At 47.6% G+C, this 27246-nt stretch overlaps 5 protein-coding genes across 8 annotated transcripts; 2 read left to right on the forward strand and 3 right to left on the reverse strand.

Annotated features, from left to right (window-relative positions):
• Positions 1-60: 60 nt before the first annotated feature.
• On the reverse strand, positions 61-7743 carry LOC6621954 (collagen alpha-1(IV) chain). Of its 2 annotated transcripts, none has more exons than XM_032720186.1 (9): positions 7676-7743; positions 6769-6907; positions 6471-6529; positions 6305-6408; positions 6078-6242; positions 2245-6015; positions 1645-2185; positions 1455-1580; positions 61-1080 (listed from the first exon to the last, which is right to left on the reverse strand). In XM_032720186.1, exons 2-9 carry the CDS (start codon positions 6841-6843, stop codon positions 309-311), a joined length of 5613 nt encoding a protein of 1870 aa, XP_032576077.1. In that variant the 5' UTR covers positions 6844-6907; positions 7676-7743; the 3' UTR covers positions 61-308. The 2 variants fall into 2 exon arrangements, with proteins under 2 accessions (XP_032576077.1, XP_032576078.1); XM_032720187.1 differs by lacking the exon at positions 61-1080 and adding an exon at positions 1261-1369.
• A 1188-nt stretch (positions 7744-8931) lies between these two features.
• On the reverse strand, positions 8932-15519 carry LOC116801314 (flocculation protein FLO11). 2 transcript variants are annotated; one of them, XM_032720182.1, is made up of 2 exons: positions 9194-15519; positions 8932-9129 (listed from the first exon to the last, which is right to left on the reverse strand). In XM_032720182.1, the coding sequence occupies exon 1, from the start codon at positions 15502-15504 to the stop codon at positions 9196-9198; it is 6309 nt and encodes a 2102-aa protein (XP_032576073.1). In that variant the 5' UTR covers positions 15505-15519; the 3' UTR covers positions 8932-9129; positions 9194-9195. The 2 variants fall into 2 exon arrangements, with proteins under 2 accessions (XP_032576073.1, XP_032576072.1); XM_032720181.1 differs by having other exon boundaries at positions 8932-9132.
• A 90-nt stretch (positions 15520-15609) lies between these two features.
• On the reverse strand, positions 15610-16361 carry LOC6605379 (peritrophin-1). Of its 2 annotated transcripts, none has more exons than XM_032720214.1 (2): positions 16282-16361; positions 15610-16225 (listed from the first exon to the last, which is right to left on the reverse strand). In XM_032720214.1, the coding sequence occupies exons 1-2, from the start codon at positions 16286-16288 to the stop codon at positions 15696-15698; spliced, it is 537 nt and encodes a 178-aa protein (XP_032576105.1). In that variant the 5' UTR covers positions 16289-16361; the 3' UTR covers positions 15610-15695. The 2 variants fall into 2 exon arrangements, with proteins under 2 accessions (XP_032576105.1, XP_032576104.1); XM_032720213.1 differs by having other exon boundaries at positions 16273-16303.
• Positions 16362-17428: 1067 nt separating this feature from the next.
• Positions 17429-18412, forward strand: LOC6605380 (endoglucanase). Its single transcript, XM_002030177.2, has 2 exons — positions 17429-17535; positions 17603-18412. The coding sequence occupies exons 1-2, from the start codon at positions 17529-17531 to the stop codon at positions 18361-18363; spliced, it is 768 nt and encodes a 255-aa protein (XP_002030213.1). The 5' UTR covers positions 17429-17528; the 3' UTR covers positions 18364-18412.
• A 315-nt stretch (positions 18413-18727) lies between these two features.
• Positions 18728-26359, forward strand: LOC6605381. The gene is made up of 11 exons (XM_002030178.2): positions 18728-18778; positions 18838-19103; positions 19162-20988; positions 21108-21272; positions 21340-21519; positions 21590-21757; positions 21809-21997; positions 22065-22247; positions 22305-22496; positions 22555-23295; positions 23716-26359. Exons 1-11 carry the CDS (start codon positions 18772-18774, stop codon positions 26128-26130), a joined length of 6333 nt encoding a protein of 2110 aa, XP_002030214.2. The 5' UTR covers positions 18728-18771; the 3' UTR covers positions 26131-26359.
• The last annotated feature ends 887 nt before the right edge of the window (positions 26360-27246 follow it).

Consider the following 27246-nt stretch of genomic DNA (forward strand, 5'->3'; position numbering starts at 1 on the left):
GGGTTTCCGAAACAACAACATCGCACAAGCAGTTCCGGAATTAAGATATCGAAACAAAAGTCTCTTTTTCATATTGTGTTTTGTTATTAAATATTAATTACAATTGCAAATCGTACGAAATATTCAAGAATTGGCAGTGAAACCGTTTAATTATATGCGAAAAAACACTTAAGTGCTCAAGAGCAAGCTGCATCAAAATACAACTGGGTGGTTTGTAGATGGCAGTTGGTTGAGCTGTTCTAAAATTGAGCCCCTCTGGAACTGATCTACTATAATATGGGTGGGTTGGGATGCGTACTATGCTATCCCTAGCATTTTCCATTGGTGGGCGCCTTGGGACGGCAGATCTTGCTCCTTCCATTGGCGCCGTAGACAATGTTGCAGGAGAAGGTGAAGTAGCCGCAGGTCGAGGACTTGGTGTAATAGGTGGACTGGAAGTTCTTGTTCTCCTGCGGTGGGTTCTTTGTGTTGTCCATGCTGCCGGTCACTGACTTGGTGACGGTCACGTAGCTATCAGGAGCACGCCGTAGGGGCTTGTCACCCCGGACCGGACCCTCGTCGCTGGTGTCGGGTGTGATCTCCACCCCCTTGGGAGCGTGTAGCTCCAGGGCCTTGGTGTGGAACTTCTTTTCCACATTCACGGTTCCTCGGAATCCCGGTGGTATGGCCTCGGTGGTCGAGGGCTCAGCATTGATGGTGGCCTTACCGTTCTGCTTTTGCACCACCTGATATTTTTCACCCGGCACCGGCACCACGACTGTCTGTTGGCTTTGCGTGGGTGATGACTGGTCGTAGGTCTTGGGCTTAGGTGTTGCTTCGGTTGGCGCCACTATGCTGGCCGACTTTGGGGTTTCCTCTAGCTTCACTGGCTTCTCGTTGTAGTACTCATCATCATCGTATTCATCAGGTTCGGCCTCATTTTCATCATCGTACTGAACGGCCTCCGGCTGGTCTGGCTTGCTCACTACCTGCTCCGCTTCCTCCTTGGGCTTGGTGGACTTCAGTTGCGCCTCTGGCACTCTGTTGGACTCATCAGTAAGCGCGGGGCCACTGTAGACAGCATCAGCGCGATCAGTAACACTGCAAGTTAGAAAGTTAAAGAAAAGGAAATAAAATACAATCGTATAAATTTTGCAGAAGCACGCACTTCCCATTTGAATAGTAAGTAAGCAAAAGTAATTAGAAGTTTTTAAGGATTTATTTGTTTAAGTATCCAACATAAATAACCTCAAAATGTATACAAAAATGAATACATACAAATAATGAATAAAGAATTCTATTAATGCATGGCAGTTATAAAATCACAATAAATTGATTGAGCTAGATCGAGGTAACTTTTCAAAACCAATTTTGAACATTTTTTGCCAATCTGAAAACGACAGAATCATACTTTATCCCTTTTGAAATACCCCAAACATGTTTTTCTTTCTTTCTTGACTTTTCCGACTACTTACGCATTCCCGTTGTTGCCAAACTGACTGATGGTATTGAAGAGCTCCCTGTTGGCTTCCCTGTAAGTAGCCACCTGCTCCTTGGTTCCCGACGCGGATTGTGCAGCACCATGGTACGAAACACCAAAGCTGAAGTACAAAAGCGATAATGAATGCCTTAAGTCAATAATCAATAATCCTATAGCTATGTTACCTGGATGTTCCGTGAATCTGCGAGCTACTCTGACTAGAGTGAGTGCCAGATGAGGACGATGCCTGGCCGCCACCATTAGCTGCTGGCGGATTGGCCTCCTGGCCGGGTCGGAAACCGATCTGGGCCTGGGACGAGGTTTGTCCGGGTCCGCTCGACTGTGCGTCCGCCAGGCCGCCCTTGTCATTGGCGTGCACCTCGCTCTGGCTCTGTTGGATGATGCCACCGCTCTGCGACGAGGCCTTGGTGCCGCCGTCCTTGGCCACCTGTACCTGGGCCTGCGACTGGGCAGGACCTCCTGATCCCTGCGACTGACTTACGGCTCCATCGGCATTTCCGGTAACCTGGGCACTGGCCGCACGATCAGCATCGGACGTCATTGCACTGGCGCTAAAGGTTCCGCCGGAGCTGTAAGTTCCTGACACCTGAGTCTTGGCCGTGCCACCATTCTTCTTGCCCTGAGCACTTGCCGAGGCTTGTCCGTCGCCAATTGAGGACTCGGCTTGGGAGAAGGCATCGTCAGCTCCGCTGGTACCGGCAGCACCTAGAAAACGAACTATGTAAAACATTGTCTTAGATTCCGCTGCCTTGATAGCTACTTACCAACTCCACCGGTGCCAACAGCACCAGGTACAGTTTGACTTCCATCTGTATATCGACCTGGTGCCCCAATTTGTCCTGTCTGGGTTCCGTATCCTGGTTGTCCTACTCTGTCTCCGGTCTGTCCGGGCTGTCCTCCAACGACTCCAGTTTGGCCGCCACCTCCTGGCTGTGTTCCATAAACTGGCGCTCCACCGATTCCGGGTTGGCTACCGTAGCCACCTTGTCCACCTACTGTCTGTCCACCAATTCCGGGTTGAGATCCGGTTCCGTATCCGGGTTGGCCAGCCGTGGCCTGACCACCTGTTCCAGGTAAGCTTCCGTACCCTGGTTGCCCGGCTCCGGTTTGTCCACTAACTCCAGGTTGAGTTCCGTACCAGGGTTGGCCACCGCTAATTCCTGCTTGACCTCCAGTTCCTGGCTGTGTTCCATACCCAGGCGATCCACCAATTCCAGGTTGACCACCGTATCCGGGCTTTCCAGCGGCGGTCTGTCCGCCAATTCCAGGTTGGCTACCGTATCCGGGTTGTACGGCTCCGGGTTGTCCTCCAAAACCTGGTATGACACCGTATCCTTGTTGTCCAGCTCCAGTCTGTCCGCCAACACCAGGTTGGCTTCCATATCCAGGCTGTCCGGCTCCAGTCTGTCCGCCGGGTTGGTTTCCGTATCCGGGTTGTCCTCCAAAACCTGGTTGGGCACCGTATCCGGGTTGTCCGGCTGTGGTCTGTCCGCCAACACCAGGTTGGCTTCCATATCCGGGCAGTACGGCTCCAGTCTGTCCGCCAACACCAGGTTGGCTTCCGTATCCGGGTTGTCCAGCACCAGTCTGTCCACCAATTCCTGGTTGGGATCCGTAACCCGTTTGCCTTCCACTGGTTCCAGTTTGCCCTCCAATACCAGGCTGAGCTATAAATCCATATCCCGGTTGGCCGGCTCCAGTCTGTCCGCCAATACCAGGTTGGCTTCCATATCCGGGATGTCCAGCTCCAGTCTGTCCGCCAATACCAGGTTGGCTTCCATATCCGGGCTGTCCAGCTCCAGTCTGTCCGCCAATACCAGGTTGGCTTCCATATCCGGGCTGTCCAGCTCCAGTCTGTCCACCAATACCAGGTTGGCTTCCATATCCGGGCTGTCCGGCCCCAGTCTGTCCGCCAATTCCAGGTTGACCACCGTACCCGGGTTGGTTGGTTCCGGTCTGTCCACCAACTCCAGGCTGAGTTTCGTATCCGTAATGTCCACCAGGAACAGCGGTTAGTGCTCCACTTCCTGGCTGAGAGCCATACCCAGGGAATCCGCTTATTGCAGCCTGTCCTCCGTATCCTGGCTGTCCGGCTCCCGTCTGTCCGGTAATTCCAGTTTGTCTACCGTATCCGGGTTTTTCAACACCGGTCTGATCGCCAATTCCAAGGTGACTTCCGTATCCGGACGGTCCGCCAATTCCAGGTTGAGCCCAATATCCAGGTTGTGCGGCTCCTGGTTGTCCGCCACTTCCAGGTTGGCTACCGTATCCCGGTTGTCCGGCTCCGGTCTGACCGCCAATTCCTGGTTGAGATGCGTATCCAAATTTCCCTCCAATCGGTCCGCTTATACCCCCAATAGCTGGCTGAGTTAAAAATCCAGGCGATCCACCGGTTCCAGGTTGACCTCCATATCCAGGTTGTCCGGCACCAGTCTGTCCACCACCACCAGGTTGTGCTCCATATCCAGGTTGTCCGGCTCCAGTCTGTCCACCAACACCAGGTTGTGTTCCGTATCCAGGTTGTCCGGCTCCGGTCTGTCCACCAATTCCAGGCTGGGTTCCATATCCGGGTTGTTGACCTCCGTAGCCTGGTAACCCTACACTGGGACCTGTTTGCACCCCAGTTCCTGGCTGATTTCCGTATCCAGGCGATCCTGCACCCCCTGGTTGGCTTAGGTACCCTGGTTGACCTGTATTTCCGCCTCCGTAACCAGGTTGCCCTCCACTGACCCCGGTCTGAGCTCCAGCTCCAGGTTGGCTTCCATATCCGGCTCCAATCTGTCCGCCAATACCAGGTTGGATTCCGTATCGAGGTTGATCGCCACCGGTCTGTCCGCCAATACCAGGTTGGCTTCCGTATCCGGGTTGTCCGCCTCCAGTCTGAGCTTCAACTCCAAGTTGGCTTCCATATCCGGGCTGTCCGGCCCCGGTCTGAGCGACAACTCCAGGTTGGCTTCCATATCCGGGCTGTCCGGCTCCAGTCTGTCCGCCAACTCCAGGTTGGCTTCCGTATCCGGGCTGTCCGGCTCCAGTCTGTCCACCAATACCAGGTTGGCTTCCGTATCCGGGTTGTCCGGCCCCGGTCTGAGCTCCAACTCCAGGTTGGCTTCCATATCCAGGCTGTCCGGCTCCGGTCTGAGCGCCAACTCCAGGTTGGCTTCCATATCCGGCCTGTCCTGCCCCAGTCTGTCCGCCAATACCAGGTTGGGCACCGTATCCGGGTTGTCCGGCTCCAGTCTGAGCTCCAACTCCAGGTTGGCTTCCATATCCGGGCTGTCCGGCCCCGGTCTGAGCGACAACTCCAGGTTGGCTTCCATATCCAGGCTGTCCGGCTCCAGTCTGTCCACCAATACCAGGTTGGCTTCCGTATCCGGGTTGTCCGGCTCCAGTCTGAGCTCCAACTCCAGGTTGGCTTCCATATCCGGGCTGTCCGGCTCCAGTCTGTCCGCCAACTCCAGGTTGGCTTCCGTATCCGGGCTGTCCGGCTCCAGTCTGTCCACCAATACCAGGTTGGCTTCCGTATCCGGGTTGTCCGGCTCCAGTCTGAGCTCCAACTCCAGGTTGGCTTCCATATCCGGGCTGTCCGGCCCCGGTCTGAGCTCCAACTCCAGGTTGGCTTCCATATCCGGGCTGTCCGGCCCCGGTCTGAGCGACAACTCCAGGTTGGCTTCCATATCCAGGCTGTCCGGCTCCAGTCTGTCCGCCAACTCCAGGTTGGGCACTGTATCCGGGTTGTCCGGCTCCAGTCTGAGCTCCAACTCCAGGTTGGCTTCCATATCCGGGCTGTCCGGCCCCGGTCTGAGCGACAACTCCAGGTTGGCTTCCATATCCAGGCTGTCCGGCTCCAGTCTGTCCGCCAACTCCAGGTTGGGCACTGTATCCGGGTTGTCCGGCTCCAGTCTGAGCTCCAACTCCAGGTTGGCTTCCATATCCGGGCTGTCCGGCCCCGGTCTGAGCGACAACTCCAGGTTGGCTTCCATATCCAGGCTGTCCAGCTCCAGTCTGTCCGCCAATACCAGGTTGGCTTCCATATCCGGGCTGTCCGGCCCCAGTCTGTCCGCCAATACCAGGTTGGGCACTGTATCCGGGTTGTCCGGCTCCGGTCTGAGCTCCAACTCCAGGGTGGCCCTGAGCGCCAACTCCAGGTTGGCTTCCATAACCGGGCTGTCCGGCTCCAGTCTGTCCGCCAATACCAGGTTGGCTTCCGTATCCGGGTTGTCCAGCTCCGGTCTGGCCGCCAACTCCAGGAAGGGCACCATACCCAGGTTGCCCGACACCGGTCTGTCCTCCTATTCCAGGCTGGCTTCCATATACAATTTGACCGGTTCCTGTCTGTCCACCAACACCAGGTTTACCTTGCACTCCATGTTGACTGACTCCGCCTGCTGGCTGGTCACCTCCCAACTGACTTTCTGATCCCGGCTGGCCGGATACGCTTCCAGCTTGCCCTCCAATTCCTGTATAGCCCGGTTGCCTTTCTGCTGGCCGCCCAACACCGGATTGAGTTCCATATCCAGGGCGCGCTCCACCGATTCCTGTATTAATAATTGGAAGATTGATATATCAACTGTATACATTTTGAATAAATACGACGTACCACCTCCGGGTAAGCTTATAATGGAATCGGGTCTACCGATGCCTCCGGATCCACTAGCATCGAGAATTCTGCCTGAAGAAGGGTAATCCGTTTGGTAGCCAGAACATCCATTGCAGTCCCCTGATGAGAACTGGCTCTGAGCCTGACCCATTCCATGGGTGCCAGCTGAAAGAGATCAAGAGGTCAATGGATAACGTGCTAAAGAAACTTATCTGAGCCGTACTCACAGACAGTGGAGCGAGATCCATTTTCAGTGGCCTCCGCCTCGGCCTTTCCATCCTCCTCAGGCTTACCGAAGTTTAAGTACTGAGACTGGGTTTGTCCCCTCGAACTGCGGATAAACATGGAAAGGATGTAAGCCCAGCTGGCCTAAAATAGTTGTTAGCTACTTACTAGCCTCTGCCGCTTCTCTTCTCCCGCTGCAAGTCGTTCAGACTAGTAGCCTCATTTTCCTGAAAGTTAATACATCGATTTAAAATCAATGCTAATGTCAGTCTAATCTATATTCATTCGAAAGGGTCTCAGCAAGTGTGCCCGATTAGATGCTGCTTGTAAGAACTGACCTTGGTCAAATTATGTCTTATCGCCTACTTTTCGAACCGAGTTCATTTACATTACACTACTCTAGTTCCATTCAAAAGTACAGAAGCAACAATTCTCGGCGAGATTCATTAACGATTCGGAAACTTACGATGGCAGCTCCATTTGCGCTTGCCACGAATAGCACGGCGCCAAGTAGCAGCAGGCCCAAGCGAAAGGGCAACATTTCAATAAATTAAACCCTGAATCCAATTGAAAGGCGTCGACGTCGCGGCAACACAACCAGCGAACTGTAAGATGAAATTGAATTGTATTATCAATACACCATATAGATGCGTGTTATTATTAGTTTATACTCCTTCTCTATAATTCTTATCACTTTTCTTTGAAATGAGCACGCACGCTGTGCTGTTAGATGCCAAAAAAAAGAAGGCAATCGATCTTGAGTTATATTTTTTAGTCTTGCGAGTGATGTAATCGCTAATGTTAGTTTCGAATTTTAGTTTTTGAATTTGTAAACCGAAATCATACATATATCCTTTTTGATATCTCTCGCTTTTTACATCCTTATTTTGAGTTTCATATGTCAAAAAATACAAGCAAGTCACAGAAGCACTTTACACTTCGAAAGGATAATTGTCTGATTATCCTGGCGAATTTAAATTGTTACAGAATATGTACTATATATATACTTGAATATAAAAATATTTAATATAGTGTGGAAGAAAATTTAATCTTCACATAACTGTTTTAAGATGTTGTGAATTTGATTCCATTTATACAAGATTCTTATTTTGCACACATTATTGTTCTTTTAGACCATTTACAAATGATATAAGTCCTGTATTTTGGGTTGATTTCAATTTCACTGCATATTTTCCCACAAATATAGATTCACATTTCGAAGTTATGAAATAAAATTCTACAAGTTGTAATCCGTTTCGTTGTGCACAATTAATAGGATGTTTTGTTATCTTATTTCTTCACTAGTCCCTTGTCTTTGAGAGCTATTTTTGCTCCATGTCCTTGCTGCGAGAGCACACATCCTGTTCACATACTTTTTCGGCTGCGTGTTCTAGGAATCCAAGGGAGATTTTCCGATTTGCTTCCGATCGCGACAACTGCTGGATTGCGAATAACGCTGGGCTGTACGAGCATCAAAACTCTAGAGCTTGAGCAGAACTCAAATTCATTGAAGGCGAGCAATTTCCAATACATTTGCATTTGGCCAGCATGAATATTTATGTAGGATCCACACCAGCGCAGAGCGCTGGTATCTGTGAGGCGGATCAGGGCACTTGGAGCCCGAGCTGGGAGCTCGTCGCCAGTGCTATTCATTCGAGTGTCTATTCCATTACGTATCAGCGCTTTGATCGTGTCAATCGATCACTTGGCTTGGCTGGCTTGGCCTGCCGATGGAAGGGGAGGCGCTGACGTTCCCCTCGACAAATGAGTTTCTATGGGCATTACAACATCGTAGTCTATGCCAACGGATGGGGGACTCTTTTGACCCATTTTAGGGAAATGTACTGGCATTTATTAGCATATAAAGATACGCAATTGTGTATCTCTTGGATACATTTCAAGTGTGTGTCCCTGCCCACACCCATTCACTTGACTTGTATGTGCTCTGTATGTGCATCTGGCGAAGGCTTTATCGATTGGACTCTCGATTTCCCAAGCCACTTATTTACTTCTACAAATCAAAAATTGGCGGAAGTAATTTAATCAGATAACCTTTGAGACTAATTATTTGCTTTCCCTTTCTGGTTAGACTACCCATCGTCATATCTATATATAGAGCCAGCCCCCATTCAATGTTGAGTTCGGCTTTTTACCCTTATCTGCTAAGAGCTTCTATGAAACCATGTGTTAAATTGAACTGAAGCATTAAATTTTCAATTTTTAAATACCCATCGTCTGTATGGGGTGTGTTTCAAGGCTAGTAATATTTTTAATTGAAACCTAGATTGATAAGATCTACGAATAAGGCCTAGGAACTGTGGAAAGCAAATAAGCCGGCTATAGTGTACCCATTACTTATTTTACTAGATATAATTGCAGTTAAAATTATCTTTAACCTTGTTTTCCCACTTTAATGGGAATAAAGTGCTATGAAATTTATATAGCATTGTAATAAGAATTTATATTAAGACCACTTTTTTTAACACCTTGAGATGAATTTGAGAATACCTTTTGTTTCTATAACAATAGGGTACTTCATTACCAAAGTGCCTCGTTCTATTGAAATAAATTTGCATGCATCCGAAAATATCTATTTAGATCATCTCAAAAAACACCAGTGAAATAAAAATGCGATTGAATGTGTTCTTTTTATATACAACAATAGGAATTTAACATTGAGTTTCTATTTCATTATATTAATAATTTTGCTAACTTTATTTAATCGATTGGTAAATTTCGCAGTATAAATAAATTTGTTATAATTCGCCCTATTTTTAATTCATTTCTTGGGTGTTTGGAGGGTCCAATGAAGAATGCCTTTGCACCGCTTCTGAAAGATAAAGTATCTGCATGTTATTTATTGATATTTTGTCTAGTTTAATTGGGCTTACTTTTATGTGCAGAACCGCCTGGACTTTTCGCAGGCTTGACTAACGGGATTCCAGTAAAGTCCTGAATTACAGCTCATTACAACACCTCTCGAGCCAAAACACTTGACGTATTGGGAGCAATCGCTTTGAAAAACGTCAAAATTCATGCCCGCTGCGCAAGAAATCGATTGACTCGCCCGAAGATTTGTGCAGTATTTATTGGACCAATCACATGACTTTATCTCCGGGTTCCAATACAGCGGATCTGGACACCTGCGCTCCAATGCCACGCCATTACTACACTGCAAATACATGGTGCAGTCCGTTGGATGTGCAAGGAAATCCACTCCAGGTCCGCAAACCTTCTCCTCTGGGTTGGAATTTTCATCGTCGTTGTAGCAAACACCTGAGTCTCCACTGCAAACAAATTTGTGATAGTCCCAATAAAGATTAGCTGGGCACTCCATTATTAGTTCATTTCCGTTGCTGCAGTGAATATATTTGTGACAATTTGTTGGGTGGGGTAAATATTGATACCCGGTACTACAAGAAAATGGTGGTAAACTTGAAGTTGTGGTGTCAGGGGATGAACTTGATGAGGGTTCTAAGGTTGTAGATCTTGAGGAAGATGGAATTGGACTACTCGTAGTATCGTATACTGGCGTGGAACTTGTGGAAACTGGTCCTGCAGTACTGTTTTCCTGGGGGACAGTGGTAGATTCCTCAGGAATCGGTGTTGAATCTTCTACCGTAGTATCATCCTCAGGATTTTTGGTGGTCGTCTCGATTGTAACAGTTGTGTCGTCTTCACTTGTGGTGCTCCCTTCAGGATCATTAGTTGTGTCCTGGGGGACAGTGGAAGATTCATCAGGAATCGGTGTTGAATCTTCTACCGTAGTATCGACCTCAGTTTTTTCGGTGGTCGTCTCGATTGTAACAGTTGTGTCGTCTTCACTCGTGGTGCTCCCTTTAGGATCATTAGTTGTGTCCTGGGAGACAGTGGTAGATTCCTCAGGAATCGGTGTTGAATCTTCTACTGTAGTATCATCCTCAGGTTTTTCGGTGGTCGTCTCGGTTGTAACAGTTGTGTTGTCTTCACTTGTGGTGCTCCTTTCAGGATCATTAGTTGTGTCCTGGGGGACAGTGGTAGATTCCTCAGGAATCGGTGTTGAATCTTCTACTGTAGTATCATCCTCAGGTGTTTCGGTAGTCGTCTCGATTGTAACAGTTGTGTCGTCTTCACTTGTGGTGCTCCCTTCAGGATCATTAGTTGTGTCCTGGGGGACAGTGGTAGATTCCTCAGGAATCGGTGTTGAATCTTTTACTGTAGTATCATCCTCAGGTTTTTCGGTAGTCGTCTCGATTGTAACAGTTGTGTCGTCTTCACTCGTGGTGCTCCCTTCAGGATAATCACTTGTGTCCTGGGGGACAGTGGTAGATTCCTCAGGAATCGGTGTTGAATCTTCTACCGTAGTATCATCCTCAGGTTTTTCGGTGGGCGTCTCGATTGTAACAGTTGTGTCGTCTTCACTTGTGGTGCTCCCTTCAGGATGATTAGTTGTGTCCTGGGGGACAGTGGTAGATTCCTCAGGAATCGTTGTTGAATCTTCTACCGTAGTATCATCCTCAGGATTTTTGGTGGTCGTCTCGATTGTAACAGTTGTGTCGTCTTCACTTGTGGTGCTCCCTTCAGGATCATTAGTTGTGTCCTGGGGGACAGTAGTAGATTCCTCAGGAATCGGTGTTGAATCTTCTCCTGTAGTATCATCCTCAGGTTTTTCGGTAGTCGTCTCGATTGTAACAGTTGTGTCGTCTTCACTTGTGGTGCTCCCTTCAGGATCATTAGTTGTGTCCTGGGGGACAGTAGTAGATTCCTCAGGAATCGGTGTTGAATCTTCTCCTGTAGTATCATCCTCAGGTTCTTCGGTGGTCGTCTCGGTTGTAACAGTTGTGTCGACTTCACTTGTGGTGCTCCCTTCAGGATCATTAGTTGTGTCCTGGGGGACAGTGGAAGATTCATCAGGAATCGGTGTTGAATCTTCTACCGTAGTATCATCCTCAGGTTTTTCGGTAGTCGTCTCGATTGTAACAGTTGTGTCGTCTTCACTCGTGGTGCTCCCTTTAGGATCATTAGTTGTGTCCTGGGGGACAGTGGTAGATTCCTCAGGAATCGGTGTTGAATCTTCTACCGTAGTATCATCCTCAGGTTCTTCGGTGGTCGTCTCGGTTGTAACAGTTGTGTCGACTTCACTTGTGGTGCTCCCTTCAGGATCATTAGTTGTGTCCTGGGGGACAGTGGAAGATTCATCAGGAATCGGTGTTGAATCTTCTACCGTAGTATCGACCTCAGTTTTTTCGGTGGTCGTCTCGATTGTAACAGTTGTGTCGTCTTCACTCGTGGTGCTCCCTTTAGGATCATTAGTTGTGTCCTGGGAGGCAGTGGTAGATTCCTCAGGAATCGGTGTTGAATCTTCTCCTGTAGTATCATCCTCAGGTTTTTCGGTAGTCGTCTCGATTGTAACAGTTGTGTCGTCTTCACTCGTGGTGCTCCCTTCAGGATAATCAGTTGTGTCCTGGGGGACAGTGGTAGATTCCTCAGGAATCGGTGTTGAATCTTCTACCGTAGTATCATCCTCAGGTTTTTCGGTGGTCGTCTCGATTGTAACAGTTGTGTCGTCTTCACTTGTGGTGCTCCCTTCAGGATGATTAGTTGTGTCCTGGGGGACAGTGGTAGATTCCTCAGGAATCGGTGTTGAATCTTCTACCGTAGTATCATCCTCAGGATTTTTGGTGGTCGTCTCGATTGTAACAGTTGTGTCGTCTTCACTTGTGGTGCTCCCTTCAGGATCATTAGTTGTGTCCTGGGGGACAGTAGTAGATTCCTCAGGAATCGGTGTTGAATCTTCTCCTGTAGTATCATCCTCAGGTTTTTCGGTAGTCGTCTCGATTGTAACAGTTGTGTCGTCTTCACTCGTGGTGCTCCCTTTAGGATCATTAGTTGTGTCCTGGGGGACAGTGGTAGATTCCTCAGGAATCGGTGTTGAATCTTCTACCGTAGTATCATCCTCAGGTTTTTCGGTAGTCGTCCCGATTGTAACAGTTGTGTCGTCTTCACTCGTGGTGCTCCCTTTAGGATCATCAGTTGTGTTCTGGGGGACAGTGGTAGATTCCTCAGGAATCGGTGTTGAATCTTCTACCGTTGTATCATCCTCAGGATTCTCGGTGGTCGTCTCGATTGTAACAGTTGTGTCGTCTTCACTCGTGGTGCTCCCTTCAGGATGATTAGTTGTGTCCTGGGGGACAGTGGTAGATTCCTCAGGAATCGGTGTTGAATCTTCTACCGTAGTATCATCCTCAGGATTCTCGGTGGTCGTCTCGATTGTAACAGTTGTGTCGTCTTCACTTGTGGTGCTCCCTTCAGGATGATTAGTTGTGTCCTGGGGGACAGTGGTAGATTCCTCAGGAATCGGTGTTGAATCTTCTACCGTAGTATCATCCTCAGGTTTTTCGGTGGGCGTCTCGATTGTAACAGTTGTGTCGTCTTCACTCGTGGTGCTCCCTTTAGGATCATCAGTTGTGTTCTGGGGGACAGTGGTAGATTCCTCAGGAATCGGTGTTGAATCTTCTACCGTTGTATCATCCTCAGGATTCTCGGTGGTCGTCTCGATTGTAACAGTTGTGTCGTCTTCACTCGTGGTGCTCCCTTCAGGATGATTAGTTGTGTCCTGGGGGACAGTGGTAGATTCCTCAGGAATCGGTGTTGAATCTTCTACCGTAGTATCATCCTCAGGTTTTTCGGTAGTCGTCTCGATTGTAACAGTTGTGTCGTCTTCACTCGTGGTGCTCCCTTTAGGATCATTAGTTGTGTCCTGGGGGACAGTGGTAGATTCCTCAGGAATCGGTGTTGAATCTTCTACCGTAGTATCATCCTCAGGTTCTTCGGTGGTCGTCTCGGTTGTAACAGTTGTGTCGACTTCACTTGTGGTGCTCCCTTCAGGATCATTAGTTGTGTCCTGGGGGACAGTGGAAGATTCATCAGGAATCGGTGTTGAATCTTCTACCGTAGTATCGACCTCAGTTTTTTCGGTGGTCGTCTTGATTGTAACAGTTGTGTCGTCTTCACTCGTGGTGCTCCCTTTAGGATCATTAGTTGTGTCCTGGGAGGCAGTGGTAGATTCCTCAGGAATCGGTGTTGAATCTTCTCCTGTAGTATCATCCTCAGGTTTTTCGGTAGTCGTCTCGATCGTAACAGTTGTGTCGTCTTCACTTGTGGTGCTCCCTTCAGGATCATTAGTTGTGTCCTGGGGGACAGTAGTAGATTCCTCAGGAATCGGTGTTGAATCTTCTCCTGTAGTATCATCCTCAGGTTTTTCGGTAGTCGTCTCGATTGTAACAGTTGTGTCGTCTTCACTCGTGGTGCTCCCTTTAGGATCATTAGTTGTGTCCTGGGGGACAGTGGTAGATTCCTCAGGAATCGGTGTTGAATCTTCTACCGTAGTATCATCCTCAGGTTTTTCGGTAGTCGTCCCGGTTGTAACAGTTGTGTCGTCTTCACTCGTGGTGCTCCCTTTAGGATCATCAGTTGTGTTCTGGGGGACAGTGGTAGATTCCTCAGGAATCGGTGTTGAATCTTCTACTGTAGTATCATCCTCAGGTTTTTCGGTGGTCGTCTCGATTGTAACAGTTGTGTCGTCTTCACTCGTGGTGCTCCCTTTAGGATCATTAGTTGTGTCCTGGGGGACAGTGGTAGATTCCTCAGGAATCGGTGTTGAATCTTCTACCGTAGTATCATCCTCAGGTTTTTCGGTAGTCGTCCCGGTTGTAACAGTTGTGTCGTCTTCACTCGTGGTGCTCCCTTTAGGATCATCAGTTGTGTTCTGGGGGACAGTGGTAGATTCCTCAGGAATCGGTGTTGAATCTTCTACTGTAGTATCATCCTCAGTTTTTTCGGTGGTCGTCTCGATTGTAACAGTTGTGTCGTCTTCACTCGTGGTGCTCCCTTTAGGATCATTAGTTGTGTCCTGGGGGACAGTGGTAGATTCCTCAGGAATCGGTGTTGAATCTTCTACTGTAGTATCATCCTCAGGTTTTTCGGTGGTCGTCTCGATTGTAACAGTTGTGTCGTCTTCACTCGTGGTGCTCCCTTTAGGATCATTAGTTGTGTCCTGGGGGACAGTGGTAGATTCCTCGGGAATCGGTGTTGAATCTTCTACCGTTGTATCATCCTCAGGATTCTCGGTGGTCGTCTCGATTGTAACAGTTGTGTCGTCTTCACTCGTGGTGCTCCCTTCAGGATGATTAGTTGTGTCCTGGGGGACAGTGGTAGATTCCTCAGGAATCGGTGTTGAATCTTCTACCGTAGTATCATCCTCAGGATTCTCGGTGGTCGTCTCGATTGTAACAGTTGTGTCGTCTTCACTTGTGGTGCTCCCTTCAGGATGATTAGTTGTGTCCTGGGGGACAGTGGTAGATTCCTCAGGAATCGGTGTTGAATCTTCTACCGTAGTATCATCCTCAGTTTTTTCGGTAGTCGTCTCGATTGTAACAGTTGTGTCGTCTTCACTCGTGGTGCTCCCTTCAGGATCATTAGTTGTGTCCTGGGCGACAGTGGTAGATTCCTCAGGAATCGGTGTTGAATCTTCTACCGTAGTATCATCCTCAGGTTTTTCGGTGGTCGTCTCGGTTGTAACAGTTGTGTCGTCTTCACTTGTGGTGCTCCCTTCAGGATCATTAGTTGTGTCCTGGGGGACAGTGGTAGATTCCTCAGGAATCGGTGTTGAATCTTCTACCGTAGTATCATCCTCAGTTTTTTCGGTGGTCGTCTCGGTTGTAACAGTTGTGTCGTCTTCACTTGTGGTGCTCCCTTCAGGATCATTAGTTGTGTCCTGGGGGATAGTGGAAGATTCCTCAGGAATCGGTGTTGAATCTTCTGTCGTAGTTTTAATTCCCGAACTATCTTTTCTAGCATTTTCTAATTCAACCGTTGGCGATTTGGTTTTTCTTGGATTCGTTATGTTTCTTTGATAGTAGTATGGTGCTCCAATATTCAGCTTTGATGCCGTGTCATCGTTTTTGTTTAAATGGATGTGGTTAGCTTTTTCACTTGTCCGAGCTTTTATAAACTTAGTATCACTATCGTAGTGATTACTTTGCTTTTGTAATGACTGTTGATGTTCTGATTTTACGTGCACTATTTTTGTAAGCACTACAGTCACCGCAACACATAGTACAAATTCCTTAAAATTCAACTTTTTATTCTTCATCACTACCGCCTTACGTTCGAGTTGCACAGAAGCATTTGGTGAAATGATACCTGTGCTTTGTGCATTCATATTTATAACACCAATCGAAGCTCATTCACCATCTTATCTGATCTTTTTCGCGAAGTCCGTTATCTTTAAGAGGAACTCAATTGTATGCCGTCTGGTGAAAAACAATTACGTTGTATTGCTATTTCTTTATTTTGATTAGTATTAATGTACATTTTTGGGTGTTACAAAATACTACCTCGTCAAATTGACGGTTATTGCACCTGGTGTGCACCAGAGAACTCAATCGCATTATCGCAGGTATAGTCACACGATTGAAGAGGTTGGTTCCAATACAAACCACTCGGGCAACTCAGTTTAAAGCCAATGTTGTAGACACACTGGATAAACTTAGTGCAGTCCGGTATATAGGGCAAAAATGGTAGCCCGGATGCGCAGTTCAAGGTCGATGGTGTGGTGGTCTCGTTCTTGTCATCAGCACAATGCTGTGACTCCCAGGAGCAAACATTCAGCTTCCGATCCCAATACAGGCCGTCCGGACATATCTTCAAAATTCCCTCACCGTACAGGCATTGATAATACTCTCTGCAGTCGGGTGCTGGGAGAAACAGATCTTCGTCAGCACACAGGACTGGAGGTGGTAAGGTTGTGGCTGGAACCTCCGTGGTATCCTCCACATTGATAGATTCATCTGTTGTTAGATCGATGGTGGTATCTTCTCCAGACGAGGTCGATCCACTTACAAGGAGTGCAAACAATCCAAGTAATCCGATAATCTGAAAACCTTAAGAAAACTACGATATTGGTTTTTAGTTCATTGTTTAACACTACCTGAACTACCTTTCATGTTTTAAAAATTACACGTTCCGACAGAGTAGAACTTTCAACTAGGGTACTGTGCTTATATAGCATATTCCTCAACTTTATACTGAACTAATCGCCTCTTGGTTATCTGTGGAATCTGCTTCATTTACACGTGTATTGACAGTCATAAGTCATACTAAATCAACTTCACATCTTTTGATAAATTTATTGCCGTTTAATGTTCTATAAAAAGTGGATCGAAACGAACTTTCTCATTGCACCTCAATAACGTGAATACATACATATTATAAAATAAATGTTTTTAGAACAAGGTTGACAAAAGTTTACCTTACTGTTCACAATTAGAAGGATACCATAAAATTTTCATCAATAAATTGGTTAATGTTAATATTGCTAAGTATTTACTTGTCGATTCCTTGGTATTTACGTGTCGATTCTTAATTAGTACGCTTTATCAGTATTGACCATACTTAACTACTAACGCATGTACATTAAGTGTTCTGGGAATATAATACTTCTGTCCTAGATACTTCAAGTGCATCCGGAAACAAATAAACTGCGATTCGCAAAAAGCTTACTGTATTTTATTTTTACAATTATATATTAGATTTTATATATTTATGCCTTAAACTATCAAGTTGACTTACACGATTTACTTTAATATGATTTCCTTCTTTTCGATCTTTAACGATAAGAATCACATGACAATCAATTTAATAATTAAAATCTGTACGGAATAATACATATATATTATAAAGATATACAAAATATAAAAAAATCCCCAGAAATTAAAAGCAATAAGAAATATATTTACAATTTCAACATCCATTTATGAGTCTTCTCGATTCTGTGACTTATCTTGGTTACTTTTTTTTTGCCTCCATTATCTTATCGCGAATAATTGAAAAGTCAATTACTGGTTCCTGATAACCGGAAGTTCAAGGGTTACGCATTACCATATATGTATATTGTAACTTTAAAAAATGGAGTATTCATAACTGAATTAAAAAACATTTAAATTCGATTTTGTGGATTTTACGATACTAAGCAATTTTATTTTCTTTAATAAATAGTTCATATTCATTATTAATCAAGTTGCAGTCTTATCATGTTTGGCCAAGATAGTGATAGTGAGAACACTTTAGTGACTTGTTGTATGCTAATTAAAGGCTGAATGAGATGCAGCTCGAAATGCTATAAATGCACCGCCTACGGCAAGTTATTCATTGGTTTTGGTTTGTAAATCACCGATCGTCGCTGCAATGAAGTGTAAGTACCTGAAAAGAATATAAATATTATTTTTTTAATATTAAAGACAAACGGTTTTGGCTTTCAGTGGTCTGGATGTTGATGTCCTTGCAGCTTATGCTTTTGGCAACTGCTCTTAGTGCCAGACAATGTGTCAAGCCAACTGCTTCGCCAAAGCCCCCTGAGGATCCTGACGATCCCACTGATGATCCCTGGGACCCCACAGATGACTCATCGGAGGATGCTTCCGATTCGACCGATGAACCATGGAAGCCCACTGCTAAGCCCACAGTAGTACCAACTGAACCGCCCTCGAACATCACATCTACTGAAAATCCATCGGAACCAACTGAAAATGCATTGGATCCCACGGGAAATCCCACCAACGAACCATCGGAGCCAACCGAAGAATCCACTGAAAATCCATCGGATCCCACAGGACAGCCCACTGGAGAAACGTCTAATCCATCAGATCAACCCACTGACAGTCCAACAGGTCAGCCGAGTAAAGAACCAACTGAAGAGACTGAGATACCGGGGGGAGAAACCACCACTGAAGGTACTTCAGAGTCCACTGAAGAGCCCACAGGAAAGTCATCAATTCCCACGCATGAGCCAGAGGAATCCTCGGGCGATCCATCAGATCCAACAAGTGCTACCACCGAGACAACTCCCAACGTGGATGCGAACGCCTCCTGTCGAGCTCATCAAGGTGTCCAATTCCTGCCGCATCCGTACGATTGTCATTTATACATACATTGCGATGGGGATATTGGATTCGTCAAGGATTGTCCAAGTGATCTGTACTGGAACTCGGTTAACCAGACTTGCGACAAGACCTGTGCCTAAGCAAATAAAGTAAAGTAAAGTACATAAAGTACAAATAAATAGCATGCTCTCAAATAACGTTCTTTTACCTAGCTGGGTTTTCTTTTAACTTTTGTGGGATCTTGAGGTGGAACAAGACCTTGTTCGTGACATTCATTCATAACTTTGCGAATTCCGAACACCAAACTTTGGGGAGTGTCTACATTGAGATAGGTGATGACTTCCAGGAATTACGATTCCCAAAGTTCACACCTCAATTAGACTGACATAAAAGGGCCATGTCTAACATGATCAGCATAAATGATAGAGATAAGGGTCAATTAGAGTCAGCTAGTCGAAAATAATGAGGTATATAAAAGGCACCAACTTTTTGGCAATTAGGCGGAGTACATCTCAATCATCACAAGAGGAATAATAGAAGTGAACAAGATGAAAGGTGAGAGTGTGCAGAACCATAACAGTAACAAGGACTCTAGTTACTTTTCTCGTATCCAGCTACTCTGCTCACTGTGGTGGCAATCACTGCAGTGGCTGCCCTAGTTGGAGCCGCCGATCCCGAATGCATATACCGGAGGACTAGGAACCTCCCGATGCACTGGCCGAAACCCCTGAACTGTTCCTCCTACTACCGTTGCACCACCAAGAACGCGGTTCGCACGGTCACGTGTGCACCCGGCAAGGAGTACAACCCCAAGAATGGCAAGTGCACGATCGCAGGACGAAGTCTCTGCAAGCTGAGTCTTCTAGCTCCACTCGCTGAGGTAGGTTCTAGATTTTTCCATTTATCCCAATCCCTAACTTCTATCCGAACTTCTCTAGGCCACCAATGTGTGCTCCACCGAGGTGAACGGAGCGTACATAGCCAATAGTGGTTCTTGTGGCGAGTTCTTCATCTGCGACGAGCAGATTGCCTATCCACAGAAGTGCGATTTAGGAAGCTTTTTCAACGAAACCCTGGCCGCCTGTGTACCGGATGCAAACTCCACGTGCTGGCAGAACCTGTGCATCAATAAGACCAGTGGTGTATATTTGGAAAATGAGGCGAACTGCGGTAGCTACTACGTGTGCTCCGCTGGAGAAGCCACTCTGCAGACTTGTCCCCAGGGCAGCTTCTTCAACACCTCAGCTGCGGCCTGTACTGTCGATCAAGGAAACTCACAATGCTGGGTTAACTACTGCATTGGACAGGATAATGGATCCGCTGTGGCCGACAAGTCCAACTGCTCCGTGTTCTATGTGTGCTCCAACAATACGGCTACTGCTCAAGAATGTCCCGAAGGAAGCTACTTTGAGAACAATAACTGGGGTTGTGTTCCCGGCACTTGCACCACAGAGTCACCATGCGATGATTCCACAACCACCACCACTGAACCTTGTGCTGAGGAGACAACGGAACCTCCGGCATCCTGCGATTGCGGTGATATTAAGAACGCAGACTTCATTCCCGATGAAGAGAACTGTCGCAAGTACTTCATCTGCATTAATGGTGTTCTGGTGGCCGGAGATTGCGGCAAGGGTAACATGTTCAATGCTAACCTCAGTGTTTGTGTGGTTGATGCTGACAACACTTGCTGTGTAGCGGATTGTACGGATGGCGAGTCTAAAGTGGATCCCCAGGACTGCACCAAGTACTTCAAGTGTCAAAGTGGCGACTGGACTTCCGTTTCCTGTGATAGTGGCAGTTATTTTAATGAAACTCTTAACTGCTGCCAAGTGGATGTGAATAATGTGTGCATTAATGCCAAGAGCACTTCACCACAGACCCCGACAACCTCAACCGTTGAAACTATTTCCGTTAACAAGTGCAATGCAAGGGATCCTCCAGCCAGTGGAAAGAACTGCTGGACATACCAGTCCTGCATCAATGGCCAGTGGGAGGATGGCACTTGCCCCAATGACACCTACTTTGACGCCTCCGTTGGCATTTGCCGCGAGGACACCAATAATGTCTGCCCGGAAAACAGATCGAGCGGATCACGCCAGAAGCGAAGTGTGGAAGACTGCACCTGCGAGGGAGGCATCGCGCAGGGAACCATTATAGGTCACTCGACCGACTGCGATAAGTACCTGATCTGCGAGAATGGTCAGTTGGTGGAGAGTGTGTGCGGCGTGGGCAATGTCTTTCAGAATTCCAGCGGCATCTGTGTCCCAGACACCAAGGCCACTTGCTGGGTCTGCTCCAACAAACCGAATGGCTACCAGATGGCCGATCCGACCGACTGCACCAGCTATTTGACCTGCTGGAATGGCCTGGCCACAAAGCACACCTGCGGCTCCGGCGAGTGGTACAATGGCGATGGTAATTGCATCATCGATGTGAATGCCAAGTGCATCAACCCATGCACCTGCGGCAATGGCAACGTGGCCCATCCCATCTGCACCAAGTACTTCCAGTGCACGGACGGAGAGCCCCAAGTGAAGCAATGCGTCGTTGGAGAGGCCTTTGATTCAGCAACTGGTCAGTGCTCCACGACCGTGGAGTGCTCAGCCAAAAACTGTGCAACCGCCAGTGAGGACACCACTTTCCCTGTCGCCGGAGAAAGTGGCCAATTCTACGTCTGCCTCAACAACGAGGCCACCATTCAATCCTGCCCGGTCAACACCGGTTACTCCGCCGAACTGGGTATATGCGAAGAACAACCCAGCGTAAGTTAAACCAATTAATTGAGATCAACAATGCCATTCGAAATGAAAATATATCGATAAGTATCACTCTTTCTATATTAAGATAATCCAAATTACCTCGTTGTTTTCATCAAATTTAGCCCGATTGCGACCAGACTGTTTGTAACAGTGCCTCTGTGGACTCGACGTATGCATCTAATGGCAATGACTCGTCGACCTTCTGCCTGTGCAAGGATAGTGGTGCTTATATTCAATCCTGTCCAACCGGATTGTTCTACGACGCAACTGAACAAGCCTGCACTTTCGTAAGTAGTCGCCAGGAAAAATACGTAACGCCTTTCCAATAACTATCCCTTTATTTCTCTATTACAGTCCGGAAACTGCGATCCTCTGGTCTGCAATGACCAGTCGGAGTACTTCGTCTCTCCGGACTACGAGGACCCGAACAGTTTCTGCTTGTGCCGCGCTGGCGAACCCATCACTGTTCCCTGTCCAATTGGCTACACTTTCAATGCCGAGACGCTCGAGTGTGTTCTTATTCCACTGCCAGATGTGAGCCATTAAATTCCTTCCTGAAGTACATTGAACATGAGTTGATAATGTATCCCAAATCCTCTTACAGCCCCGCTGCTGCGCAAATGGCTGCGTAGGAAAGACGGACTTCTCTACTTTTCCAACTATTAAAGGTACCGATGGCTTCTGTGTCTGCGTAGACGAAGTTCCCAAGTACACCAGCTGTCCGGAAAACTCCCAATTCGATGTTGAGCTAAGTGCCTGCGTCGCCACTGAGGTAAGCTTTAGTTAGAGCTGTGTTCCAACCATATCTAATTGATATTTGCAGGAGGAAACCACATGTCCTGTGAACGCTTGCACTGTCGGCATTTGCGAGAACGCTAAGGATTTCGATACCTTCCCTGTTCCTTGTGAGCCCTCCGCTCTTTGCTACTGCCTCGACTCCTGCCCCATCTATGAAACCTGTCCCGAAGATCTGGTCTATGACGAAGATATGAAGATGTGCACGGAACCAGAGGTGGGTGGTGCCAGTTTGGAACTTGCAATATAAAGATTATCCTCAATAACTAAAATTTACCCTTCAGGATCCTTCTGTTGTCTCCCGGTGCAATGCTGAAAAATGTGACAGCACTCCGGATTTTACACCATATCCGACCATCGAAGGAACGGATGGCTTCTGCTATTGTAATGGCGGCTTGCCCGTTTTTCAAGAATGTGAACAAAACACGGAATTCGATCCCGCCGAGGGAATTTGCCAAAGTGTTGTGGTAAGAAATTACCGTGAAAAATCAAGTGATTTAAGGTTAATGTCGTTATATTATCAGGATCCCTGTGTGACCGCCATGTGCGATGCTAATCAATGCGCCACCTTGGGCAATTACGTGCTCTTCCCAACAAACACGGCCAGCGATGACAGCGGTGCCTTCTGCTACTGCGCGGATGGGGAGGTGGTCTTGGAGCAGTGCAGCCCCGATATGGTGTTCAATGCGGATCTGGGACGATGCACAGTTCAGGCTGTAAGTAGAAGGATACATCTTCTGAAGATACACTGCTCACTTTCTGAATGTTTCGCAGGCACCCGAGTGCGTTTGCGAGTGCAGCAGCTCCGATGACTACGAGACATATGCGGCTCTGAATACGAATGCAGGCTTCTGCCTGTGCATAAGCGGAACTCCTGTGTTCCAAGAGTGCTTAGATGGCGAGACCTATAATAGTAGCCAGGGTGCCTGCTTTTCGAGCACCGCCAAGATCATTGCTTCCGGCCTTTGCGATGACAGACGATGCCACAGTCGTGCCGTTGTGGATGCCACTTTTGCGGCAGTGAATACGACCAGTGGATATTGCAGCTGCCAGGATGTCGGCGTGTCCACCTTCATCAATTGTGCGGATGACCATGTTTACGAGGAGAGTGCGGGAACTTGCGTGGTAGGGGCCTGCGATTACACCAGTTGCTTGAACCGAATTGCCTTCGAACCCTTCGAGGCGAAGAACACCACCGAAGGATTCTGCTCCTGCGACGGTGTGCCCAATTTCCATCACTGCCAGACGGGACACGTCTTTGACAAGGCGCAGGGTATATGTTTGCTGAAGGACACCATGGCCATGATCTCTTGCAACCTTAGTGAATGCCTGAAGCGAAGCCAATTCGAGCCATTTGCCGCCGAGAACACCAAGTCCGGCTTCTGCTCCTGTGACGATCTGCAGCGCGTTAGTGTCACCTATCATCCGTGCGGTGAGGGCGAGATCTTCGCTCCGGAACTCGGCATGTGCACCAGCCACAGCATCCAGAAGCGTTCCGTGGAGACGGAGGAAAACGTAAGGTCCCTGAACTTGTTCAAGAAATTCTTCCCAAAACTCTTCTAGGCCAGCCTTGAGCTAGCTTTCTATATACTCTTATATACACTATCCTACGACCTTAGTTGTTATTTATGAGTTATGTTTTATGTGAATGAATGTTCCGCTTGTTCCACTTCTATACGTATTAAATACCCAATAATGTACTCTAACCATATATGCGCTACAATAAATTCAAAATAGATGAATTACAAACATTTCGGCTTTTTATTATGTAAGCCTATAGAATGGAACATGTGGATATGGGCTTCTTTCAGAAATGAAGATATAACTATGATTTAAAGGGCATACTATTTAGTCGGCTAACCAAAAATAATGTGTGATGTGATATGTGGGACAGATTATTTTGGTTAAAAATAATACTCCTTCCTTCCGTTCCAGATTTGTATCTCGAATGAAATGCGCTCGGTACCAGCGAACTGTTCCCAGTACGAGGTGTGCATCGATGGTAATTGGCGGCGACGCACTTGCTCTGACCGGCGATACTACAATCCGGAGCAGCAGAGATGCCTGGAGCCGCGAGATGACTTAGTCTGCGCCTACGCAAGGGTATCGAATGTAACGGCATGCACCACCATCAGCGAATCCCTGACTATTCCCGCAAAAAGTGGCAATTGTATGCAGTACTTCCGCTGCTCCGGTGGCAAATGGCGTCTGCGCAACTGTCCGAAGCAGTACTACTACTCCCCGTTGATAGGATCCTGTTTGCCTTTCCCGCGCGGTCATGAGCAGGACAGGAATCAAACTATTTGCAGCTGGGCGATGAGTAAGCTGGCTGGTAATACCTCAGAAGATTGCCAGCACCTGGCAGTGCGTCCTTCTTTGGCGGGCGGCTGTCAGAGCTACCTGATGTGCCTGGACAACTCCTGGTGGCTGCACCAGTGTCCCTTGGGCATGTACTTCAGTCGGGAGCACAACTATTGTCTGCCCAATGATGCGGGGCAGTGTATCCTGCCGGCGGAGCGTAGTGGAAGCTGCTCCAACGGAGAGAGCAGATCCGTGGTGGGCAGCTGCCACAGCTACGAATTGTGCTCGGATAATGGCCAGTGGATGAGGAGGCGCTGCCAGGAAAGGGAACAGTTTGAGCCCATGCTGGGCTGCGTGCCCAATGATGGAAGCTGTCAAGACAATGGGATGCGACGCATCTGCCGGGAGGGGGAACTCCAGGCTCAATTCGGGAACAACTGCTCTCAGGGATTTCTGTACTGCGAGGCGGAGGAATGGCATCTGGGTAGCTGTCTCAAGGGGCACAGCTTCGCTAGGAATCGCAACAAGTGCCAGTTACAGTCACAGTGCCAACTCCAGATAAGGGATCTCCCAGCGGACAACCAGTGTCTGGGTCAAATGGATGGCCTAAGTGTCGCCGATCCCACAGATTGCACACGATTTTACCTGTGCCTGCAACAAGTGCCCACCATCCTGCAGAGCTGCTCCTCTGGCAGCTTCTTTGACTCCACCCAAGGATACTGCCGACCGAATGATGGTACCTGCCAGCTGGCGATTTGTAACGGACTAGAAGATGGCAAGCTGGTGGCTCATCCGGACGATTGCCGCTCCTACTACAGCTGCTCCAGCCAGAATGGAAGTAGTCTGGTGCAATGCGATGAGGGTCAGTATTTCCATAGCTTGCTTTCAATTTGCCGAGTAGATCACGGCCAGTGTCGAAAAGTTTCCAATGAAGATGACACGGAAACTGCACCCAGATTGTGCTCCGGTCTTCATGGCGTTAAACTTCCTCACGAGCTGTACTGCAATTTGTACTACGCCTGTGTCAAGGGACTAGCTATACCCGTTGAGTGTCCAGTCCAACATCAATTCAATCCGGTGCTATGGATCTGCGAACCGGAATCACAGGCCGTACAGCCGTGTCCAAACGGTCAGCTGGATGGAAACGTCAGCTACGTTTATAGCTGTGGAAACCTGCAGGACGGCACCTTCCTGGCCAATCGGACGGACTGTACTCGGTACTTCATCTGTGCCGGAGGAGTGGCCACTGCTCAGCGATGCGCTGCAGGCACCTTTTTCGATCCGGAGCAACGTCTCTGTCTTGCGGACGACGGCTCCTGTCCGCTGGTGGAATCAGTACCCGATGATGGTGACAATCCCAATAACCAGCACGTGCCACCAGATCCGGTGGTTTGCGAGGGCAAACATGGTTATCTAATGCCCGATCCGGCCAACTGTAATAATTTCTATCTCTGCGTTTCGGGAAAACTCCGGCACGAGCTTTGCTATACGGATAACTTCTTCAATGCCTCCTTGCAACAGTGTCAGCCCTATGAGGTAGCCTCTGATGGGAATAATCAGACAGAAAGTCCAATACAATCGCGACAGATCGAGCTTGGAGGTCAGGAAAAGACAGTGACAAATGGAGTCTGCAAGGATACACCCACCTCTTTTGCCGGAATTTGTGGAGTCATCGGAAATGGTGCCTCCGTGGCGGAACAGGGTGATTGCCGAAGATACACCAGTTGCGAGGAAGATGAACCCGTTTCGCAGCGATGTCGCAATGGCGAGAGTTTCGACAGCCTTTTGGGCATCTGCCGACAAAGCGATGGAACCTGCCTCTTGGAGAACGGCGTAAGAGTGGGAGTCTGCAACGGAAAGCACGGACAACTGGCCCGGGATGCGGACAACTGTCGCGGCTACTTCACCTGCGTTCATGGCCAGCAGATCGACGGCGAGTGCGCCCAGGGCGAGTTCTTCAACCGGCTGACCAACAGCTGCGAAGTGGATGTCCTGCAGCAGTGCAAAAGTGACACAGACGACGTGATCATCGCCGACAATCTGGGTTAAGTGAATGATTAGGGTCGATGTTGATCTAATAAGTTAAGTCAAACGTATGGTGGTGGTTAAATACATATACTAGAAAAGCAACTGCAAGAAGGAGGACTGGGCAGAGCACTTAGTATCCAAGATTTCTAAATAGTATGTTGCTATTAGAGGCCACAAAAATTGACCTATTTGAGCTCATGACGCAACGCAGAACACAAATAAATGTCAATTGCCTACTTCAATTCTTGAATCTCACTTGTGTTTCACTAACTAAACGATATTGTCAATCAAAGACAATGGAGACCGACAAACGTCGTAATCAGTACGCACTTACCCCCGAAAATAACCAAATGAGGCAAGGGTTCTGAAATTATTAATGACGTGCATTCAATCAAAATAGATTCCCAGCCAGGCAATAATAGTACTTACATCATACGGAGTAGCCTCTCTATTTTTATGGTCACGAATTTGACGAGTAATAATAAAAAATGGTGCGTGGCTTAGAGTTCCCCTGGGATAGCTTCATTCGAGCCTCCAATAAATGTTGCCTATAGGTCAACCTCTGCTCCATGTATGGGGAGGAATTCAAAGCGATGGCGCCATGACGACCAAAGGACCCCATGAACAACTGACGTCACTCACAACTATCAATATTGTGGTCAGGATACGCTGGTCTGATTTAAAATTAGAAAGTCATCACGAAGAACCTCGTGCAACAGCGAGTCAAATACCATATTAATAGGATATTCGTGTTAAAAGTGAAGTCCGTATGGGTGTGAACTTTGGTTTGGTCAGTGATGGGAAAGTGCGGATTATATTTATTGTCCTCCAAATGGCGAAGGTACTGTATTCAAATTATTAGAAGGGTCTATATCATAACTTCGCTTTAGCTTACTTTTCATTATAAAAAGCTTTATGCTTTAGCTTTATTACTTTCTGTCCAAATAAACTGGATATTATATTTTATCTCAGATGCATTACCTAGACAAGGAGGATTCGAGGGAATTCTAATTTAACTCAACGTTGAAAAGTCCCATAGGACCCGGACACTTAATATGCGCCTTTATGGGTTTCCACGTAGGTACAATCAGTACTCCTCCCACAGCTGTCCACCACCCATCGAGAGAGCCGCGACCA

The sequence above is a fragment of the Drosophila sechellia genome, chromosome 3L (assembly GCF_004382195.2).
Source record: "Drosophila sechellia strain sech25 chromosome 3L, ASM438219v1, whole genome shotgun sequence".
In the NCBI taxonomy this organism is placed as follows: Eukaryota; Metazoa; Arthropoda; class Insecta; order Diptera; family Drosophilidae; genus Drosophila; species Drosophila sechellia.